The 18,027-nt window shown below is 41.7% G+C and overlaps 10 protein-coding genes across 10 annotated transcripts; 3 read left to right on the top strand and 7 right to left on the bottom strand.

Moving 5' to 3' along the window:
- Nucleotides 1-43: 43 nt before the first annotated feature.
- Nucleotides 44-2,140, top strand: SS1G_03835 (predicted protein; the record flags this gene model as incomplete). The annotated part of the gene is made up of 5 exons (XM_001595696.1): nt 44-119; nt 176-1,075; nt 1,206-1,646; nt 1,853-1,934; nt 2,026-2,140. 5 exons carry the CDS (start codon nt 44-46, stop codon nt 2,138-2,140), a joined length of 1,614 nt encoding a protein of 537 aa, XP_001595746.1.
- Nucleotides 2,141-3,607: 1,467 nt separating this feature from the next.
- On the bottom strand, nt 3,608-5,360 carry SS1G_03834 (hypothetical protein; the record flags this gene model as incomplete). The annotated part of the gene is made up of 6 exons (XM_001595695.1): nt 3,608-3,813; nt 3,880-4,015; nt 4,515-4,617; nt 4,666-4,918; nt 4,986-5,022; nt 5,142-5,360. The coding sequence occupies 6 exons, from the start codon at nt 5,358-5,360 to the stop codon at nt 3,608-3,610; spliced, it is 954 nt and encodes a 317-aa protein (XP_001595745.1).
- Nucleotides 5,361-5,701: 341 nt separating this feature from the next.
- On the top strand, nt 5,702-7,330 carry SS1G_03833 (predicted protein; the record flags this gene model as incomplete). Its single annotated transcript, XM_001595694.1, has 3 exons — nt 5,702-5,840; nt 5,895-6,758; nt 6,813-7,330. The coding sequence occupies 3 exons, from the start codon at nt 5,702-5,704 to the stop codon at nt 7,328-7,330; spliced, it is 1,521 nt and encodes a 506-aa protein (XP_001595744.1).
- A 1,019-nt stretch (nt 7,331-8,349) lies between these two features.
- On the bottom strand, nt 8,350-8,698 carry SS1G_03832 (predicted protein; the record flags this gene model as incomplete). Its single annotated transcript, XM_001595693.1, has 2 exons — nt 8,350-8,496; nt 8,693-8,698. The coding sequence occupies 2 exons, from the start codon at nt 8,696-8,698 to the stop codon at nt 8,350-8,352; spliced, it is 153 nt and encodes a 50-aa protein (XP_001595743.1).
- A 1,249-nt stretch (nt 8,699-9,947) lies between these two features.
- On the bottom strand, nt 9,948-11,138 carry SS1G_03831 (hypothetical protein; the record flags this gene model as incomplete). The annotated part of the gene is made up of 3 exons (XM_001595692.1): nt 9,948-10,571; nt 10,643-11,004; nt 11,114-11,138. 3 exons carry the CDS (start codon nt 11,136-11,138, stop codon nt 9,948-9,950), a joined length of 1,011 nt encoding a protein of 336 aa, XP_001595742.1.
- Nucleotides 11,139-11,942: 804 nt separating this feature from the next.
- On the bottom strand, nt 11,943-12,699 carry SS1G_03830 (predicted protein; the record flags this gene model as incomplete). Its single annotated transcript, XM_001595691.1, has 3 exons — nt 11,943-12,204; nt 12,331-12,420; nt 12,584-12,699. The coding sequence occupies 3 exons, from the start codon at nt 12,697-12,699 to the stop codon at nt 11,943-11,945; spliced, it is 468 nt and encodes a 155-aa protein (XP_001595741.1).
- Nucleotides 12,700-12,741: 42 nt separating this feature from the next.
- SS1G_03829 (predicted protein) lies at nt 12,742-13,582 on the bottom strand (the record flags this gene model as incomplete). Its single annotated transcript, XM_001595690.1, has 4 exons — nt 12,742-12,763; nt 12,889-12,907; nt 13,417-13,498; nt 13,580-13,582. 4 exons carry the CDS (start codon nt 13,580-13,582, stop codon nt 12,742-12,744), a joined length of 126 nt encoding a protein of 41 aa, XP_001595740.1.
- A 413-nt stretch (nt 13,583-13,995) lies between these two features.
- On the bottom strand, nt 13,996-14,946 carry SS1G_03828 (hypothetical protein; the record flags this gene model as incomplete). Its single annotated transcript, XM_001595689.1, has 3 exons — nt 13,996-14,529; nt 14,595-14,700; nt 14,804-14,946. 3 exons carry the CDS (start codon nt 14,944-14,946, stop codon nt 13,996-13,998), a joined length of 783 nt encoding a protein of 260 aa, XP_001595739.1.
- Nucleotides 14,947-15,707: 761 nt separating this feature from the next.
- On the top strand, nt 15,708-17,181 carry SS1G_03827 (aspartate aminotransferase, cytoplasmic; the record flags this gene model as incomplete). Its single annotated transcript, XM_001595688.1, has 5 exons — nt 15,708-15,731; nt 15,852-15,861; nt 15,924-15,974; nt 16,025-17,022; nt 17,080-17,181. 5 exons carry the CDS (start codon nt 15,708-15,710, stop codon nt 17,179-17,181), a joined length of 1,185 nt encoding a protein of 394 aa, XP_001595738.1.
- A 394-nt stretch (nt 17,182-17,575) lies between these two features.
- SS1G_03826 (predicted protein) lies at nt 17,576-17,773 on the bottom strand (the record flags this gene model as incomplete). Its single annotated transcript, XM_001595687.1, has 1 exon — nt 17,576-17,773. One exon carries the CDS (start codon nt 17,771-17,773, stop codon nt 17,576-17,578), a length of 198 nt encoding a protein of 65 aa, XP_001595737.1.
- Between the last annotated feature and the right edge of the window lie 254 nt (nt 17,774-18,027).

Here is an 18,027-nt window from a genome sequence, read left to right as displayed (position 1 = left end):
TTCATGGGTACAGAATCATCTAGGCAGACCTCAGAATAACAAAATGAACTTTCTCATGGGCGTAACAGGTCTAGAAGAAGAGCAAATCAATCATTGGTGGACAAATCAAGAAAGTACTCGTAAGTAGCACATTTTTACCTCTGGCAGGGAAAACTTTTCTAAAATTCTATACCAGGTCTTAATATTGAAATTCCACCTGGAGACGTAGCGCCGATTCCTGAAGTTGGCCTGTATGGTTCTGAAAGCAATGATTATGGTCTTGGCAATGTTAATTTGCCAAATTCGAGTCTTCACCCATTTGAAAACGACATGCAAAACATCGAAGACATTTCCGGTCTGGGGAATTGGCCTCCGCTTGAGCAGCCATGCCATCATTTCCAGTGGGGCATCACTCCAAACTTTTTTTCTATGGGCGAGGATCAGGCAGCAGGTCCACTGGAATCATGTCAGAATTATCAGACTTACCAAGGCATAAATCAAGCAAATAGTACCTCGATGTCTAATTCGCAATACAATTTGCCTAGTGATCTCCACAAAAACCAGTTCACCACTCGACACCACAACCTGGAATCTATCCCACGACCATTCACTACATTGAGGCGCAAATCTGGTACAAATCCGTACGTGGAACCATCACCAGATATACCTCAAAGGGCTATCAAGTACAGTTGCACAATTTGTAGGCAGACATTTGAACGCAAAGGTGCCAAAGGCGACTGGAAAAGGCATGAACAGACAAAGTGTGATCAACAGAAGTTGTGGTACTGCATGCTAGAAGAGCCAATCACGTATACCCAGGTACTCAATGCTTGGTCCTGCATGCTATGCAATTATGCTAACAGCGATCGTGAGGAGATGGTAAGCCACATTTCTAATCAACATCGATTCCAAAACTGCTGGGGAAAACCTCTGGCTAAAAGGTGCCACCCTAGAAAAGACAAGTTGAGGGATCATTTGAAGAAACACCATAATTTATCGGAAGGTTTCACAGGCTGGGAAGCTTGGCATCAAGATCAAACAGAAAAAAAGGCTTGGGGCTGCGGATTCTGCGGTGATTGCTTTTTTACTTGGGATGGTAAGTCTCCAAATACAAATCTCTTCGTACTCTGTCAGTTTTAGTTTTCCGGCGCGGCATAGGTCGCTCGAAATCATGCATGACGATAAATAAAAGACTATTAAGGATCTTCATTGCTAACATTGGATAGCGAGACTCGACCACATTGCCGAACACTACGAAAAGCAAAGACTTGACATTTCACAATGGTCGTTGACAAATGTCATCAAAGGATTGCTCAAGCAGGCCGGAGAATGGGATGTGTTAACCGCGTGGATAAGTCTTGTCGGCCCCAGTGATCAATTGTACTCATGGTTATATGACGACGCCCTAATTTTGCAGCGCAAATTGGAGTGTCACGAAGACACACCACAGAACCTCGCCCAAGAGGCAAGCAGATTGGCAGAGAAATCTTCTCATAATTTTGCCCCGCAGACTTGGCCTCTTTCTGATCTTCATGCAGCAAGGCTAGCGCAAGATATGTTTACTGAACCTTTGAGTAGAAATTCAGGTCAAGGAGATAGTGGCAACTCTTATGGGAATACTTATAATATGGCAAATATTGGGCAAGTAAACTCCGGGATACAAGTTGGTAATTATAATTGTTTCATCTAGTGGTGTGATCGAGTCTGAATGGTAGAAAAGCAAAGGTAATAGTTTCTGAGAGCTGGTTATCCACATTCTAAAGAGACTTTTGCTTTACTTATTTGTTACTGCTAGGATTACCGGGGAGCGGAGCTGAGTAGAAAGCACCAGAGAGCCTTTCACGCTGCACAGATTGAGCGATTTAACAAACAGTCATGACGCACGAATGGACGAGGAGTTTCGGAAGCGACGTATATTTCTGTTTCAACGATCTATATGAGGAGATTTCTAGAAGGTATAGTTCTAACGTGGAAGAATTTCACACTGACTAGCTTTTAGTGGGGATTGAACTTGGTATTTTTTTTTTCACTGACTTCCAGCTGCAGGCAGACCTGGCTCTGTATTGGAAGTATGATCGGTTCGGCGTTTTTCTTTACTTTTATAGTTCAAAAATCTCAGGTGATGAATGATGGATATCGAAAGAAGGAAGACAGAAGTTAGGATACACCCGTAGTTATGATGTAGTGATTTAAAAATACCCAAAAAACAGTTTTTTTCCAATGAGCGTTCTAGGGGGGGATTATAATACATAGGAGGAAGAAAATTTGGGGGCGTAGATATAAATTTTATAAAAAAATAAATAAAAAATGTAATTAGTTGTTTGTATGGTTGGTATTTATTATTAGTTTAGGTATATAGGTAATAGAAAACTTTTCATAGCTTTTTTTGATGTAATCTAGGGTGAAATGTCTAGGTGAAATGTCTAGGTGAAATGTCTAGGTGAAATGTCTAGACTACTGTGTTTAAGCTTGGAGATCAATTGCAAGGTAACTAATTATGTGAGACCTTGTAAGATCTTAATTTTATATGTTAATCACTCTTGATGAAATAATGATGAATCAATACCCCTAATCGTTAAAAATTAACGAGGGAACATCAGTTGTATACATAATCCCTTTAGATTACGCGGATAACTTCACTTCACTTTACTTTATTTTTATAACTATAAATGACTTCTTCAAATTCCTGTGGTTTTGATTTTATTTATTTAAAGTCTATTTAACATTAGGGTGTTTTTTAAGATTATTATAATTGTAATTGTAAATATATTTTATTATTATTATATTTATTGTTATGGAGTGGATGAGTAAATAAATAGTTTAATTGTCGGAAGATGACTAGTTTGTGAGATTAGATTCGTGAAATTTTTTTCAGAGATAGATAGATAGGTAGGTAGGTAGCTGTTAATGCTCTTTGTTGAGAGATAGACAGACTAGTAGTTGATATATTTGAGTTGTAAAATGGTTTGAAGTATTTTGGGAAAATCTACCCAGACGTATTATAGATTCGGGGAAGTTTTTAGAGATGGCTGTTGATTCTATTTACTGAGAAAGAAATTGGTGGTTGATATATTGATTTAGAAAATGGTTGGGAGGGTTCTGGGGAATTTCATGGTATTGGGCGTTTGATTGGGGTGAGAATTATAATGGGAGATTGTAGTGAGGAGGTTTTATGGGTGAAGATCGATATGGAATAGTAAGTTAGATTGCTGCGCCGAGCTTCTTAAGAGTAAGGAGAAATATCGGATAATATACAATGACGATTTGACCAATGCTGGGACATGTATTGTGGACAACTTACTATTTAGTTCTGCTGGCTCTATTTTCCATTTCACCTGCTGGAACGTCAATGTCTGAATTAAGTCTTCTTCACTATCCAGAGGTATCAGGTTTGATTGAAAAGATTATTTTCATTTTGCGAAAGTAAAAGCAATACTAGTTATCCGCCATCATATTTGAAGAAATCAGCCGTTTTAAAACGGACTGAAATAATAACCCGGATTCTGGGCACAAGTTTTGTTGGGCTTTTTTCAAGAAAAGAAAACAAGAGCACAGAAAGGAAAGAAGAACAGATGTTCCCAGAAGCAAAAATATAAGACTTTTGAGTCATCGACTACTGTCCGTCACTTCAACGATCGAAACTCATGTCTGACTTGCATATCTCCTTTCCGCCAATAAGACAACTGAATGTGAGATTATCACCCTTATTACCGAACAGGATTTGTTGCTGAAGACTAATCGCCTGCACCTGGCGACCGAGTTGAGCATTGTATTGCTGTTCGATATTTTCACCGAAATCGAAGTTACCGCCTAGATGTGATCGAATACTCCCAACTATTTCGACTCCTATGAAACATTAGCTTGAGGTTCTTTTTCCATTTGAAATGATTAATATCACACCAGTATCAGAAACATATTCGGGAGGTTCTGCCAATACACATTGATACAATGTACTTGCCAATACTGTATCTGTCTGAGGTGTGTACACCTGAAAGCAGTCAAGAATTCTGGAGGTACCTTTTTTAATATCGTCCCCCTGGCGTGTTTTTATTAGTCAGTAAAATTAGATATGGTAACGCAACTGTGGCTTCTTGAGAGACTTACCTTGGAAATTAACCACCACATTCGTCCCCTGCATCTCTTCGAATTGTCCCATGTATCAAGGAAAGAGCTTTCCTCTGGATCTATACCTTATCGGAAAGGCATTCCTAAGCAGATACCGTAATGACGACGCAGTTGCTTTATTTGTGGTGAAATTCCTTCTAACCCACGTAAGGCAGCTCCATGCACAACAGCAGATTGTCTTTAGAGGTCAGCATATGATCAGAGCAACAGAACTTTTCCTGGGTTGCTGCTCACGGATGCAAAGGGCATATTAAAGTTATGTTCCCATTTCGCTTGCACCATGTCTTCAACTTTTTATTGAGGTATGACGATTCTCCAAAACCACCGACTAGGATGAGACGCTAAGACATCTTGAATTTCAGTAGAGCTTCGTGCGATATCTTAAATGAGTTGATAGGATTAAAACATACGTTTATTTTCGCATTCTGAGTGTCCTTTGCCGCCTTCACTTGCTGTTTTATCAAGTTCGTAATTTCCGCGACCACGGGATCGAAAAGGGCTTGCATATCCTTGCTAAGAACCGATCAGTAATTCGCCATTTTACAGGAAGAGAGACTTTACTATGTGAGCAAGACAATTCGATCCTCCTCATCATAATATTCGCAATCGGAGATACCAAGGTTGAGAGGGCCCACCTCCCCTACTTCTCTCTCATCGTTACGTCCAAAGTCTCGTTTCAATGCTTCGAAAGCCGCCATAAACCTACTGCCTGGACCCGTTTGGCCAAATGGCAGATCATCAAATGCCGATCCAAATCGTTTGGAGAGCAGAGAATGAAAATTCCTATCGATGTACGTTGAGCCGCATTTTCCACCTATATAGAAAGTCAAAAATTCACTCCCCGAATGTTTGAGTAAAGCCTGAATGCAACTAATCAATACCAACATATAGTTCGTCAAAAGTCAGGAATGGCTGCACCTGAATGATCTTATATGTCGTGATGTCAATTGTCCCACCACCGCAATCACATATCAATATGTTCTCATTACACTAGGTTCTTTAGTGTCTTCCGTCAATGTAGGTACATTCGAACTTACCAAGATTGGATTCATGGCACCTAATTTGGAGTATTCCTTCAACGTCGCAATTGCTGCGGCTTCTGGCTCGGCAATCGTGAAAATTTCGTCTCCTTTCCTCATACCAAACCCGGCATTCTTGGCAGCCTTTAAAGTAGCACATTTTGCCTCCTCTGACCATACAGCAGGTAAAGTTACCCAGCATTGTATTGGAGTGTTTGCGAATGTCAGATCAGTCATTTGTTCTCGCAACTTGGCTGATACATATGTGTATATCTCACGCAGATAATCTTCGCAAACCCCTGCCGCATCACGGAATGGAGGCAATAGAAGCATACCAGCACCCTTCGTACCTGAAGTTCACTTTCGGCTTGTGATGTTCATTTCCATTGAGATAGCAACTGCAATTTTCATGGAGAGCTAACCAACTACAACCAAAAATGAACTCCGTTAGTTTGAAAGATCGAGACCATTTACACCAAGGACGCGAGTGTCAAAGTCAAATACTTCAAAGAAGCGCTCGGCCAAAATCATCATTGGCTGCAATAGGTAGTATTCAGGCCGAGCCTGAGTCGTTTTCGATGGCACAAAGAGTTTCTATGGACATTCAGCAACCTTCTCTTGATCCCAAGACTCAAGGACACGAGGAGGAAGAGCTTTCAGTACGGATGCGAAAGACTACGCATAGAATACAAAGAAATGAGCAACGCACCGACCAAGGTATGTGATCACATATTACTTGAGGAAATACGACTAATTTTATTCTTCATTAAGGAGAGCCGTTCTCTTTGACAGGCACGATTCGTACTCGTTTCTCTAACCTCATAACCAATACATCCGCCATAATTTCAAATGAAAGGAGACAGCCCCAACTATATCGCAATTTAAACAATGCAGACCAGCAGCCTCACGCAAACGATGATAGGCAGAAATGTGTCTCAGGCGCGAAAGAAGCAGACGAAGCCATCAAATTGAAAGGAGAATTTGATGGCCAACTGGAAAACAATAATCAAACTCACTTGGCGAGAGAGAGGCAGTCTGAACGTCGTGTGAGAGAAGATCAGCATCGTATTGAAGATTCGGAAGACGTAGCTCGCGCATTACGAGCTAAAATTGAACAACTCGAGTCTGAAAAGCAGGAACTCAAGTCTCATAAGCTGGCGCTCGAATCCGAAAAGCAAGAACTCGATTTTGAAAAACAGGCTATTGAAGAAAAACACAACACCTTCATCTTAAAGCAACAAGAAACGACGTTCAGCCACATGGCAGGCTCGCGTTGGGCGCCCGTCGAGGATAGCAAAGTTATGGAAGACCTTGGTAGGCTGAAGAGAGACATGAGAAGCTGGGCGAAGAAAGTATCATCAAATGATATGGACGCTGTTCTGAAATCACTTGATAAGCGTCGGCTAAGAAATGCGTTGGAACATGTGGTTGTCTTTGAGCATGGTGAACTCCCTCAAGGATTGTCTTCAAGAAAGGTTCCAGCTCTACTTCTAAGCGCACTTCTCGCCCATGATATTTACACAACCATCTTTCGGGATCCTTTTTTCTTTCTTGGGATCGTGGATTTAGGAGGGGGATATGAGAAAACGTTATTCCGTCAAGGGTTAGAAGAAACCTATAGGCAGGGTCTCGCCTGTAAGTGAAGAGAAAATTAACTTCTGGTTAACAATAGACTGATTCCTTTGATAGCAGACGAAGAGGATACCCATGTCTGGCGATCCCACACTTTGAGACTCTTTTTGCCTCCGATGAAAACTGGGACTTCGGAAGGGGGAAGGAAGATGCATGCCAGGACTGAATATATGATTGAAAATGAGGCATATCGACAAGCTTTGAACTTTCTACACGGTGCAGCAAAACATCTCATCGAAGACGATCAACTCCGAGAAAATATTTTTTCCATCTACCGAGAGGCAGCAATTATTTCGTACAATTTGTGGACAAGAAGAACAAAACTGGTGTGTTATACTTTACACGATGGCATGGGAAGTCGCCTACTGTTTCATCCCAATAGCAAGGATATGACTGCCCATTCTTCGGTAGACTATGGGAGCCACGCGGATCAGCTCAAAGGAAGACCTATTAGTATAATCCTGCATCCATGCTTGATGGTCTACGGGACTGATGATGGAAAGGACTACCACCAGGGGCGTGTATGGGCACCAGCGGAAGTATGGCTTGATAGCAGAAAACCATCTGCAGAATAGCTTTGTTGCGATCTCGATGTGCTGGGCAATGCATAATCATAGTTGACGGGGTAGGATGGGTGATGGAGCATGGCGAATTTTCCCGAAAATCGCTGACTTTAAAGTTGCGATGTTTCCTAGTTGCTGATGAATTCGGCTCTGAGCCGATGATGAATGAGAGGCATGGTGGAGGCCAGGGAGAAAATAAGTAAACCGTTGCTAGACGTGAGATTCTAGCTGATTATTTCACAAAAGCGTTGATATTACAATTGCGATGATTAATACTAGCAAATGGATTCAGGAAGATTGCTAAAGCCCTGTGTGTTGAATGATGTGTGTGAGCTTCCGTTCAAATGGAGAGTGAGGTGAGGTCTAAGAGAATAAGTTTGATCTTGGCGGCGATAAATCTTAGAACAAATCCGATCCGAGATTAAGCCGACACACACCACAAACCCGCGAAAAGGGATGTGAATACTCGGATGCACTTACTGGAAAAGCCTGCTGCTCAGCTGTTCTTTGAGACTTCTTTCTTCGTATAGAATTGGCCTGAACTATAGTCGCGTATGGTAGATTAACGGAACACGTCGATATCATCATGATGCTAAACTGATAGGGCAGCATTACCCCTTCGTGTTGCTACTTGCTTAGTGAGCCCAGGTACAATGAAGACATCTTCTCTCCTGTATGATTGAATATAACCTTATGGGACTATATTCACAAGAAACAAAAGTTATTGGACATCTGGTCCTATCAACTCATCGAATGCCAGAAGTCTGCGTTACGAAGTATCCCAATTCTACATTTTAGTTTCTCACTATTTCTTGATTTTGCACTGAAAACACTGGAAACATCATAGCTTTCCATGTTCCAGAATGATAATACATTTTAATTTACTGGATGCTCTTTGTGAGTTGATTTCTTTCCGTATTCTCTCAATATTCTCATTAATCTTTTCTACCACATGTTCATTATCTCACCCCTAAAACCACATCCCCAACTAACAACCTTTCCTCCCTCTAATACACTCTTCTTTCCAGTCATTACTGATGTTGGCCAGATGTCCCAGCTAAAGTAGACCATGTGCTTGCAAGCTTTGAATGGCAAGATCGAAAAGGCATTGGAAGCAGGGGATTTATGCTGGCATTGCCAAGTCTCTTAAGTGCAAACCTGCCCGGATACTCCCACAGCTAGTACATATCATCAGAGGCGGTGTATATTCTTTGAGGCTGAGATGAGTCAATTTAATATGATAACCCAGTGCAAAGCATTTCGTCACATAACTTAGTTCCTTTAGCCGAGAGTTTGGAATTCCTGGACGCAGCACTTTCGTTTTTCCACAATAATTCACCATACCAGCCGAAATACTCGAAATAGTAATCTTACCAGCATTTTGGGCGTTATATGTTGGACGAAACACCATAATAGAAGGGTATAATGATGTTGGCTTCAACAGATCTGAAGCGAAGATCATTGTCCACCGTCACAAAGCCAAACAAGAAGAAATATTACTCAAAACTCTGATACACATCATAAAACAGTCTTTGGAACAGCGAATCAGACTGGCAATAGACGGCGAAGAATCTAGTAATAAGTCTAGCCGATTGATGATATTGCATATCACTTCAGCTTACTATTATTTGGAGACTCGACGAGCATCGCCTTGGACAGTTGAGCAAATGCTTGAAGAAATCATGGCTATAAATTAGTTTCGCTCAGTACCTCAACTCACGATTATATACTAACTCCTTCCTTTAATTTTCTGAGCCTGCAGTCATCATGATTACATCACAACAATACAAGCGACGAAATTTGAGATTGAAGATACATTTTTCTCTCCAGAGTATGTAAAGCCTCTGACGCGAGAAACTAGCAGCAACATATACAAATATGGCTCCATTTGTGATGACAGATGCACATTGTTGAAAACTTTTCTAACAAAAAACTAAAACAGCTGTGTATAATAGTGTAGACATCAATAGATCTCTTAGTTCTCACACTACTACCTCCCGAGTAAAGTCACATACTTCCACACTAACCCAAACACAATCTCCTCCTAGTAAAAAAAAAAAAAAAAGCTCTCGCATCATCCACCCTCTAATAAACTAAAAATCTTCCTCTAACATTCCGTTCCTATCCCAAAGGAACCCATGGGATTTGATTTGAATAATTACGTCTGATGGTTTCTGATTATGCTATACGGAGAGTTTACTTAGCATTCATAACATGACGGCCAGGCAGCTTTGTTTTCCGAGATTGTAAGATTACAGTAGTTATTCTTTTTCAATTGAGGTCCTTAAATAAATTTAGATAGGATATTTCGACGCACGCTGCTATTATTGGAAGGGGGAAACACGGGCCCTGGGTATATTAAGGTTCTGGACTTGGTATAATGTATTTGCAATAGTAAAGATATTCCTGCTTATACCGTGAGAGTAAAAGAAATACCTTGGTGAAAAGTGTGAATTTTGGCGGTGAACATATTGAAGCCATGCAACGGTTCATTTATGAGTTAGTTTGTTCTTGAATAGGAAGGGTTTCAATTGACCATCGAAAATGCTCAGAAACAATTTTGCAAACCCGTGTGCCGTTTTATCAGCTCTCGTAAAAAAATCCTAGCATACAATATATCCCAACCTCTCTATGAAATCGTACAAATAATTTTACCCTTACTAGTGTTTTTCTCCATCTCCTTATGTGCCTCAATCACCTGCTCCCAAGGGAAAACCTTATCCACGAATATCTTAAACGTCCCATCCTGAAACCTTGGAATATACTCCTCTAACTTGTCCCTCAATTTACCCTGATAATCCACATCTCTACTCCTCAAAGTACTTCCCTCAAACCTTACCCTCTTGAATATAAACGCACTAATATCAACTCCACTTGGTAATTTCGTTCCGCTCATCACTCCCAATTGCACGATTCTCGCATCTCTCGCCGCTACGTTGAGATTTCCTTGGAAATAGTTTGCACCTACGAAATCGATTATGACATCTACACCCTTGCCATCAGTTGCAGCGAGGATTTCTTTCGCCCAGTCTTGCGTTTTGTAATTGAAGCCTGCAGTGGCTCCTAGTGTATTCACGCAGAAATCAATCTTTTCTTGCGAACCGGCTGTCGCGTAAATCGCTGACGCGCCAGAGTTCTTTGCGAGTTGAATACCAGCTATAGAGACGGACGAGGCTCCTGCGTGCCAGAGGATGGATTTTCCTTTGGAAAATTCACCGACTAAGTACATGGCTTGGGTAGCGGTTATCCATGTCTATTTTGGCCGTGTTAGTTTTCTCGTGGATTATTTCTATACCATAGAACATGGATCAAATAGTAATATACCTCAGGAATTCCAGCAGCCTCTTCCCAACTCAAATGATCCGGTTTCTTCAAAAGCATATGCGTGCTCACAGCAATAAACTCCGCGTAAGCACCGCCATAGGCCAAACCAAAAACCTCATCTCCAACACTAAACCCTTCTTTGACATCTGCACCGAGACTTTCGATTGTACCGGAGAATTCCACACCGAGGGTTTCGGGAGCTTGCGGTGGAACAGGATAGTGACCTTCGCGTTGGAGGAGATCCATGCGGTTAAGCCCGAAAGCTTTCACTTTTACGATGGCTTCGCCGGATGAAGCGGTAGGTTTTGGAGTGGAGTCATTTATGTAGAGGGCATCAGCGTGACCTTTTTCATTTTTGATATCTGGGAGTTATGTTAGTGTTGATTTTGTATACGTGGGTATTGGATGTTGATATGCTAGGAGCAAGAGCTTAATCCTCTATGCGTCCAATTGCATCCAAAAAGTACATACCAACTGCACGCATGGTTTCCGGCATTTTTCTTAGATTTACTAGAAACAAATCGAGTAAAGGCTAGAAAGGCAATAGATATGTCTTGGAAGAAGATCACTCTGAAGAGTTCAATCAATGCTTATATCATGAAGTAGTGGGGCTCATCAATGACGATGGCGGGGTAGCTAAAATTCCTGCTTACAAACTTGCCTAAAATAGTGACGAAACGAAACAGGTACCCGAAACTCGGTATTTGTAATTTCCAATCTAGTGGTAGTTTCCGCTTATATACATCCGATTCAGTCCCGCTTATCCCCTTTTTCAAATTCTCTTCATCAACACGATTCTTTTCCATATATCTTTTCTCCAAGGATCATCCATACTGCCATTCTTTACTATTCAAATATGGAGATGGAATGGGTAGAATAACAAACTGTCGACCGCCTATAACTATCTAGTAAGTAAGATCTTAACCGTGCATACGAAAAATTGATCAAAGAATAGCCGGTGTTTTGAGATGAATAAACAGATCACATTGTGTTTGATTCATAGCAAGTTATACGAACATCCGAATGTTAATTGATTCTGATCCTCTGGAGTAGCTATCAGAGGGCTTCTTATCAAGTAGGCTGTTGAACTAATTTATGCCCACATTGGCGAATCCATATATTCAAGGAAATGGATTTGCAGAATTTCGCATTGAACACCGAGCAATACAAATCAAAATAAAAGAACACATCCCATCCTGTAGCTCTGATTCCTTCTCCATCGCTTTCCCCAATAATCTACTCCCAACCAATTTCCCATATTCTTTCCTTTTCTCATCCCTTTCCCCTTTCCCATATCCTCCTAACAGTATTCTAGCCCCTTGTCCTGTCTTCCTGCTCCCAAAATCCACAAGATTCCCCGCTCTGCAGGGCTCCGCAGGTAGTTCTTATGATGCGAATGGTGCAGTAAAAGGGGGTTGTAGTGGTAATGGTAGTGGCATAACATCATAAATGTCAGAGAATTTGGAAAGAACTGATACTTATGACTTTTTGGTGGCCATTTTACCTGTGCATTCTCTTCCACACTTGGTGCAGGCATCACTTGCCATGGTACTTCCTCATACCTAGCATTCTTTAATTAGTAGTCATTCTTCGACGATAGGTGAAATCATGACACGAAAGACGATAATGGGTTTACTCTGCTAAAATCTTGAGATGGTGGTCTGGTTTGTTGTATAGCAAAATCTTACTTGTGCTTTGTTTGAGTTTTATCGTTCAATGGAAATATGCAAACCTTCATGACTACGAGTTTCGTTGCTAGAGGAGAAGAAGAACGCATACTTTGATCGGTGGTTAACTATCTATTCTCCTAGGTAATCAGGTTCGTAGCAAAGTGAACGCCAAAATCAATATGATTTAAATTTCGGGAGCCCTTTGCGCAAATTTACTCTCGCTTGCATGGAGGAGACACCTCACTGAATGTCAAACCAGACCATCTCTCACAACTGGAACTCAGTAGATTTTCCGAACAGCTCTTCTATCATCAATGGCATCAAACTTAGCCTGCACCAAAAGACGAACATCATGGCTCTCAATTGACGGGGTACTTCATTCGTCATATTGTTAGATCGAACGATCGCCTCTTAGACTCATAATCAGAGTCAGAAAGCAGTCATATCACCTCTAAAGATGCATGGATTAGAAATCCAACTTTTAGGTGAAAGGTAAATTCTAAGTAATATGAGCCAGAGTGATGAGATTGAGCTGGTAGTTTGAGGATACAGACAAATTGGAGCGGATCAACAAACCCCCAGTCTCCAACATTTGCTTATTCAAGGTTAGCTTGGAGTTAGAAGTAAGCGAAGAGAGGGCATTAATTACAAGTCAATTGAGTTTTATGGTAATGTGGAGGGTTGGAATATTGGGACAAGATGAGACGCGCTTGAATTTTGGAACGGCAAGATAATTGATATGAGTAATGTATTCAATGGAGATTACTGAACAGTGAGGGAAGAGAATATCAAGTGAGCTGGATGATAATAGCTGTAAGATTCAAATCGAACCAGGAACAGGGGGTTACGATGTTAGAAGAGTCCATGGATATTATTAGCTCCCTAAATGTTATCGGTCCATATTCACATTGAATTTTATATGTCAAAAATCATTAAGAAGCATGGATAGGATTATATTTGGGTCCAGAAGAATGTTTTTTTATTATGGAGTGAATAACTTACTTTAACATCCCTACTTATCCCCTGCTTGAAATAAATGGTTCATCGGTAGGAATAAACTGAATAAAATACAGTCTTCAGACCCCGGACTATAATGCGGCTCACTTGAGCCGCATAGTTTTCTCGTTGGCACTTCTCCGACAGAAGTCCTCGTAGGCGGCACACACTTCATACTTGCATTTTCGGCCTACACGAATATTATCAGAAGTCTTCTCCGTGATTTTGATTTTTTTCTGTTATTCTCCAGAAATGTTTTCAATGTTCATACCATCGAGTTTTAGCGGTAAGATTATCGACCTCGTTGGATTGTGGATATTACTTCTCTAGAATCAAACACCTTGGCGAATGCGCTGTGGAGATCTCAACGCTGAGTTTTGCGTGAGTGGCGAGGAGAGGAAAGAGATGGCCAAGACTAGGTCTAGAACGAGGTCTTTATACTTAAGATTTATCTGTTGTTTTCAGAGGCGTATGGTGTGTAGAACAATATATTAATGCTAAATGACAAAGATATTATGTATGGTGCTATTCATCTTCAGTAGCGCATTTGTTGAAGAAGATCGCCAAAAGAACAATTTCGTTTGGCCAAATGAAATGTCCCGAGTGAGGTTACTAATCGATAAGCAAATATTCAGGAAGTGATCACAAGATCGAAACAACTCCGAGTAGCCACTCCACCCAGATTGTTCAGGCTCCCCGTGCAAAAGAAGGCAAGGACTCTATGACCGTAGCCACAGCCCACTTGAGTGTCGTCGTCATATCGATATCCAAACCTCCATCTTGACATTTCAGACTCAAATCATTGACAATATCTTCCTTTAGTTGACCCTCAACATCACCACCTTCGAACATCCACTTGTGATCCTCAACATAATTTGGCCAGACAATTTTGTCAACGTACCCTGGTGGGTCTTCCCAGAACCCCTCGAGGGTTACATAGCCACTGCGGGCTTCCCTTCGACCTTTTGCTTTTTCATAGCTAACACGAAGGAAAAGTTTTATATCAATTTGAGATTGAACTTGGACCAAAGACTTGGAGTAGAGGAGAAACCCGTCAAAAACGCAAAGCCGAATAGGAGAATCTGTGTCTAATAGAATTCCATGACCTGGCTGTCCAGGCTGAGTCCATAGTTTTACTTGAGCTTTCAATGCTTCAATCTCTGTATCTGGGACTGGACATTCTCCAATGGAGTTTTGATCTTCTTTGGAATCGAGATTAGGCTATGAAAATTTTGTCAAACTTCTTACTTTGGACAGGGAAAATTGAATGAGGATATATCACTAACAGGAAATGTGCCTTCTTTGCGTATATGTTCAAGGGATTTGACCATTTCTGGTACATCCAAAGCTTCAGCACAGTCCCAATCTACCAGATCATGCTTTTTAGGAAGTCTAGCTATCATCAGCTCAGATGCACCAAGGGTTTATTGGGAGTAATAAGATGATCCATAGATAGAAGATGTATGAAGTATCAAACAGCAAAGTTCAAACTTACTGTTCTTCAGGTCGGTAGAAGTCATCTTCATGCAGGATGAAAGTGTTTGGGAATATATCACGCAAAAGTCGACTAAGAGTTGTCTTACCACTAGACGAACATCCGCTGATCCCAAGTACAACTGCTTTCCCGGTACCGGCCATGATAAACAACGCCCAGAGATTATGTCCAGAAAGTGTCGTTGCCAATGCCGATATTGCTTCTCAAGCTCCAAGAAGGCCGAGGCAAGAGGCCGGAGGAGTGGTTAAACAGTGTTAGGTTTAGGTAAGCAGAATCAGCATTTAGGTTATTAGCTCTTTAGCGCTGAGACCAATTTCTGGATAACGATTCTTCCCGATATTACTGCAGCATATCATGTTTTGGTGGGTCAAGAATAAACCTACGGGCTCCGGATGTTGCACGAGATGGAAAATGTTGAACTCAGCTGTATGCAACGGTGAGTTATTTTGCTTGGAAAGGCGCTTAAAGATGGGCTTGAGTTACATTTACCTTATCGAGGGCAAAGTATATCTTCAAAAAAATCATTTCCTCATTCCCATTCGTGCGAATCTTCTATCAAAAAAGTATTCCGAATTTAAACCGGCGGGCGCCTGTAAATCCCGTCAATCCCCAGACAACAACGCACACGCCAATCGGAAACTAATGGTGGGTAGTAAGTAGTTTCTGGGGCAGCTGTCCTCAAAGACAAAAGTATTATTATTTGCTTGGCCTCGCCTGTTTCTCCTAGCAATTGTCAGACTCATTTATTTGAATTGTTCTTCCCTCTCTCACTCAAACAACTTTCTCTTTCCCTCGACAACCTTCAATATGCTTTCTCCCTTCAGATTAGCCAGCAGGCAAGCAATTACTCGCGGCGTTGCTTCAAGAAGTAGCATTGCCATCAGACAAGCTTCCACCTGGGCTGATGTACCACAAGGTCCTCCAGTATGTATTTCTTCAATGGCACAACTTTAGAGACTCTAAACTAACTTGTTACAGGATGTAAGTCGTTGAGTTCTCCCATTCGATGGAAGGATAGTTTTCTAATTGTGCGATTGTTTGTGTGCAGGCCATCTTAGGTATGAGTTCAGAATTGGATTATTTGGTCTGACTTGAATTCTGACAAAAAAAAAAAAAATAGGTATTACCGAGGCCTTCAAGGCAGATAGCTTCAAGGAGAAGATCAACTTGGGTTTGTCATACTGGATTTCTCTCAATGGAATGACACTAACTTTATTCTAGGTGTCGGCGCATACAGAGATGATGCAGGTCAACCCTACGTCCTTCCCTCCGTCCGAACCGCAGAAGACAAGGTCGTTAAGGCCAACCTCAACAAAGAATATGCCGGTATTACCGGTGTTCCAGATTTTACCAAGGCGGCTGCTGTCCTTGCCTACGGTGAAGGATCAAGTGCTCTCGACCGTCTAGTCATCACACAATCCATCTCCGGAACTGGAGCTCTCCGAATTGGAGGTGCCTTCCTTCAACGATTTTACCCTGGCGCAAAGAAAATCTACATCCCAAACCCATCATGGGCAAACCATGCTGCTGTCTTCAAGGACTCAGGTCTCGAGGTTGAGAAATACAGATATTATAACAAGGATACAATTGGTCTCGATTTCGAGGGTATGATTGCAGACATCAAGGCTGCTCCAAAGGGAAGCGCTTTCTTGCTCCACGCATGTGCGCACAACCCAACTGGTGTAGACCCAACTGTTGAGCAATGGAAGGAGATCAGCGAAGTTGTCAAGGCTAGTGGACACTATGCTTTCTTCGATATGGCCTACCAAGGATTTGCTTCCGGTGATACCGACAAGGATGCTTTCCCCATCCGTCACTTCATCAAGGAAGGCCACAACCCATGTCTCGCCCAATCTTTCGCCAAGAACATGGGATTGTACGGTGAGCGTGTCGGTGCATTCTCCGTAGTCTGCGCCGATGCCGACGAGAAGAAGCGTGTCGATTCTCAAATCAAGATTCTCGTTCGTCCTCTCTACTCCAACCCTCCCGTTCATGGTGCCCGTATCGCTTCTACGATCCTCAACGACAAGGCTTTGAACAAGCAATGGCTCGGTGAGGTCAAGGGAATGGCTGATCGTATCATCACCATGAGAGCTTTGTTGAAGAAGGAACTTGAGAGCTTGGGCTCAAAGCACGATTGGTCTCACATCACTAGCCAAATTGGCATGTTCGCATACACTGGTTTGACTCCTGAGCAAATGGATAAGTTGGCTAAGGAGGTAAGTTTTATTCTACATTATCAGGATAGAAATCGTCTTTGCTAATCATGATTTCAGCACTCTGTATATGCTACTAAGGATGGTAGAATCTCGGTCGCTGGTATCACTACAGCAAATGTTAAGAGATTGGCTGCTGCCATTCATGCTGTTAAGCCATAGATGGATTATGTAATTACAAACTGCAAAATTTAACATAACATGGCATGATAGAAAAGATCTTGAAATTATTTTTAGAGGCGAGTCCCGCGAAATAGGCGCAATATACCATCAAGAGAAAGAAAAAAATCTTCCCTCTAGAAAATGCGCCGCTGTGCTGCTCTTTTAACTTGTTTTCCAACTCGTCTGTCTAATGGTAATGTTCCAAGCCTTGCACTTGTGTTCCAGACTCTTTTTCATCCCATCTAAATCAACACTCCTATTTCCTCTAACTTTAGCAACACAAAGCTAAGTTTCGTCTAATCTGTCTAAGTCATAGCTTCATTCCGTTCTTTTGTAAACATGATATTCGTAAAATCGTAAGACCTTCCCTCTCTTTCCATATATGTACATTCATTCAACTCCCCCTCAACCTCTCCACATCTCTCTTGACTTCCTCCATTTCCAACCTCAGCTCCCCAAACACCCTCGCAATCTCTCGCATTTGCCTCTCCTTTCGATCATCTTCTCTTCCCACCCCATATCCCCATAAATCCCTCTCCTTTAACTTAACCCTTTCCTTCAACCTCTCTCTACCCCCACGTAATTCCCGCATATAATTTTGAAGCGCCTCGACTGTCCGCTCATCATAGATAATTTTCTCTCCCTGTAGATATTTAAGCTGTAGCTCGTAGGAGATAGTCCGCGATTGAAGGGACAGGACGGAAATTTTTGTGGTAGTGTGTCGAGTTAAAGGACCATGTTTTGATCGCTCGAGAAGCTGGATGATCAGGACTGTGGCTTGGTGGTAGAGTTTGAGAAGTTGGGCTGGTGGTGTTGACGATGCTGATGCGGGAGAGGGCGAGGTTG

This window comes from Sclerotinia sclerotiorum, genomic scaffold (assembly GCF_000146945.2).
Source record: "Sclerotinia sclerotiorum 1980 UF-70 scaffold_4 genomic scaffold, whole genome shotgun sequence".
Classification (NCBI taxonomy): domain Eukaryota; kingdom Fungi; phylum Ascomycota; class Leotiomycetes; order Helotiales; family Sclerotiniaceae; genus Sclerotinia; species Sclerotinia sclerotiorum.
This window is presented reverse-complemented; position numbering and strand designations above follow the sequence as displayed.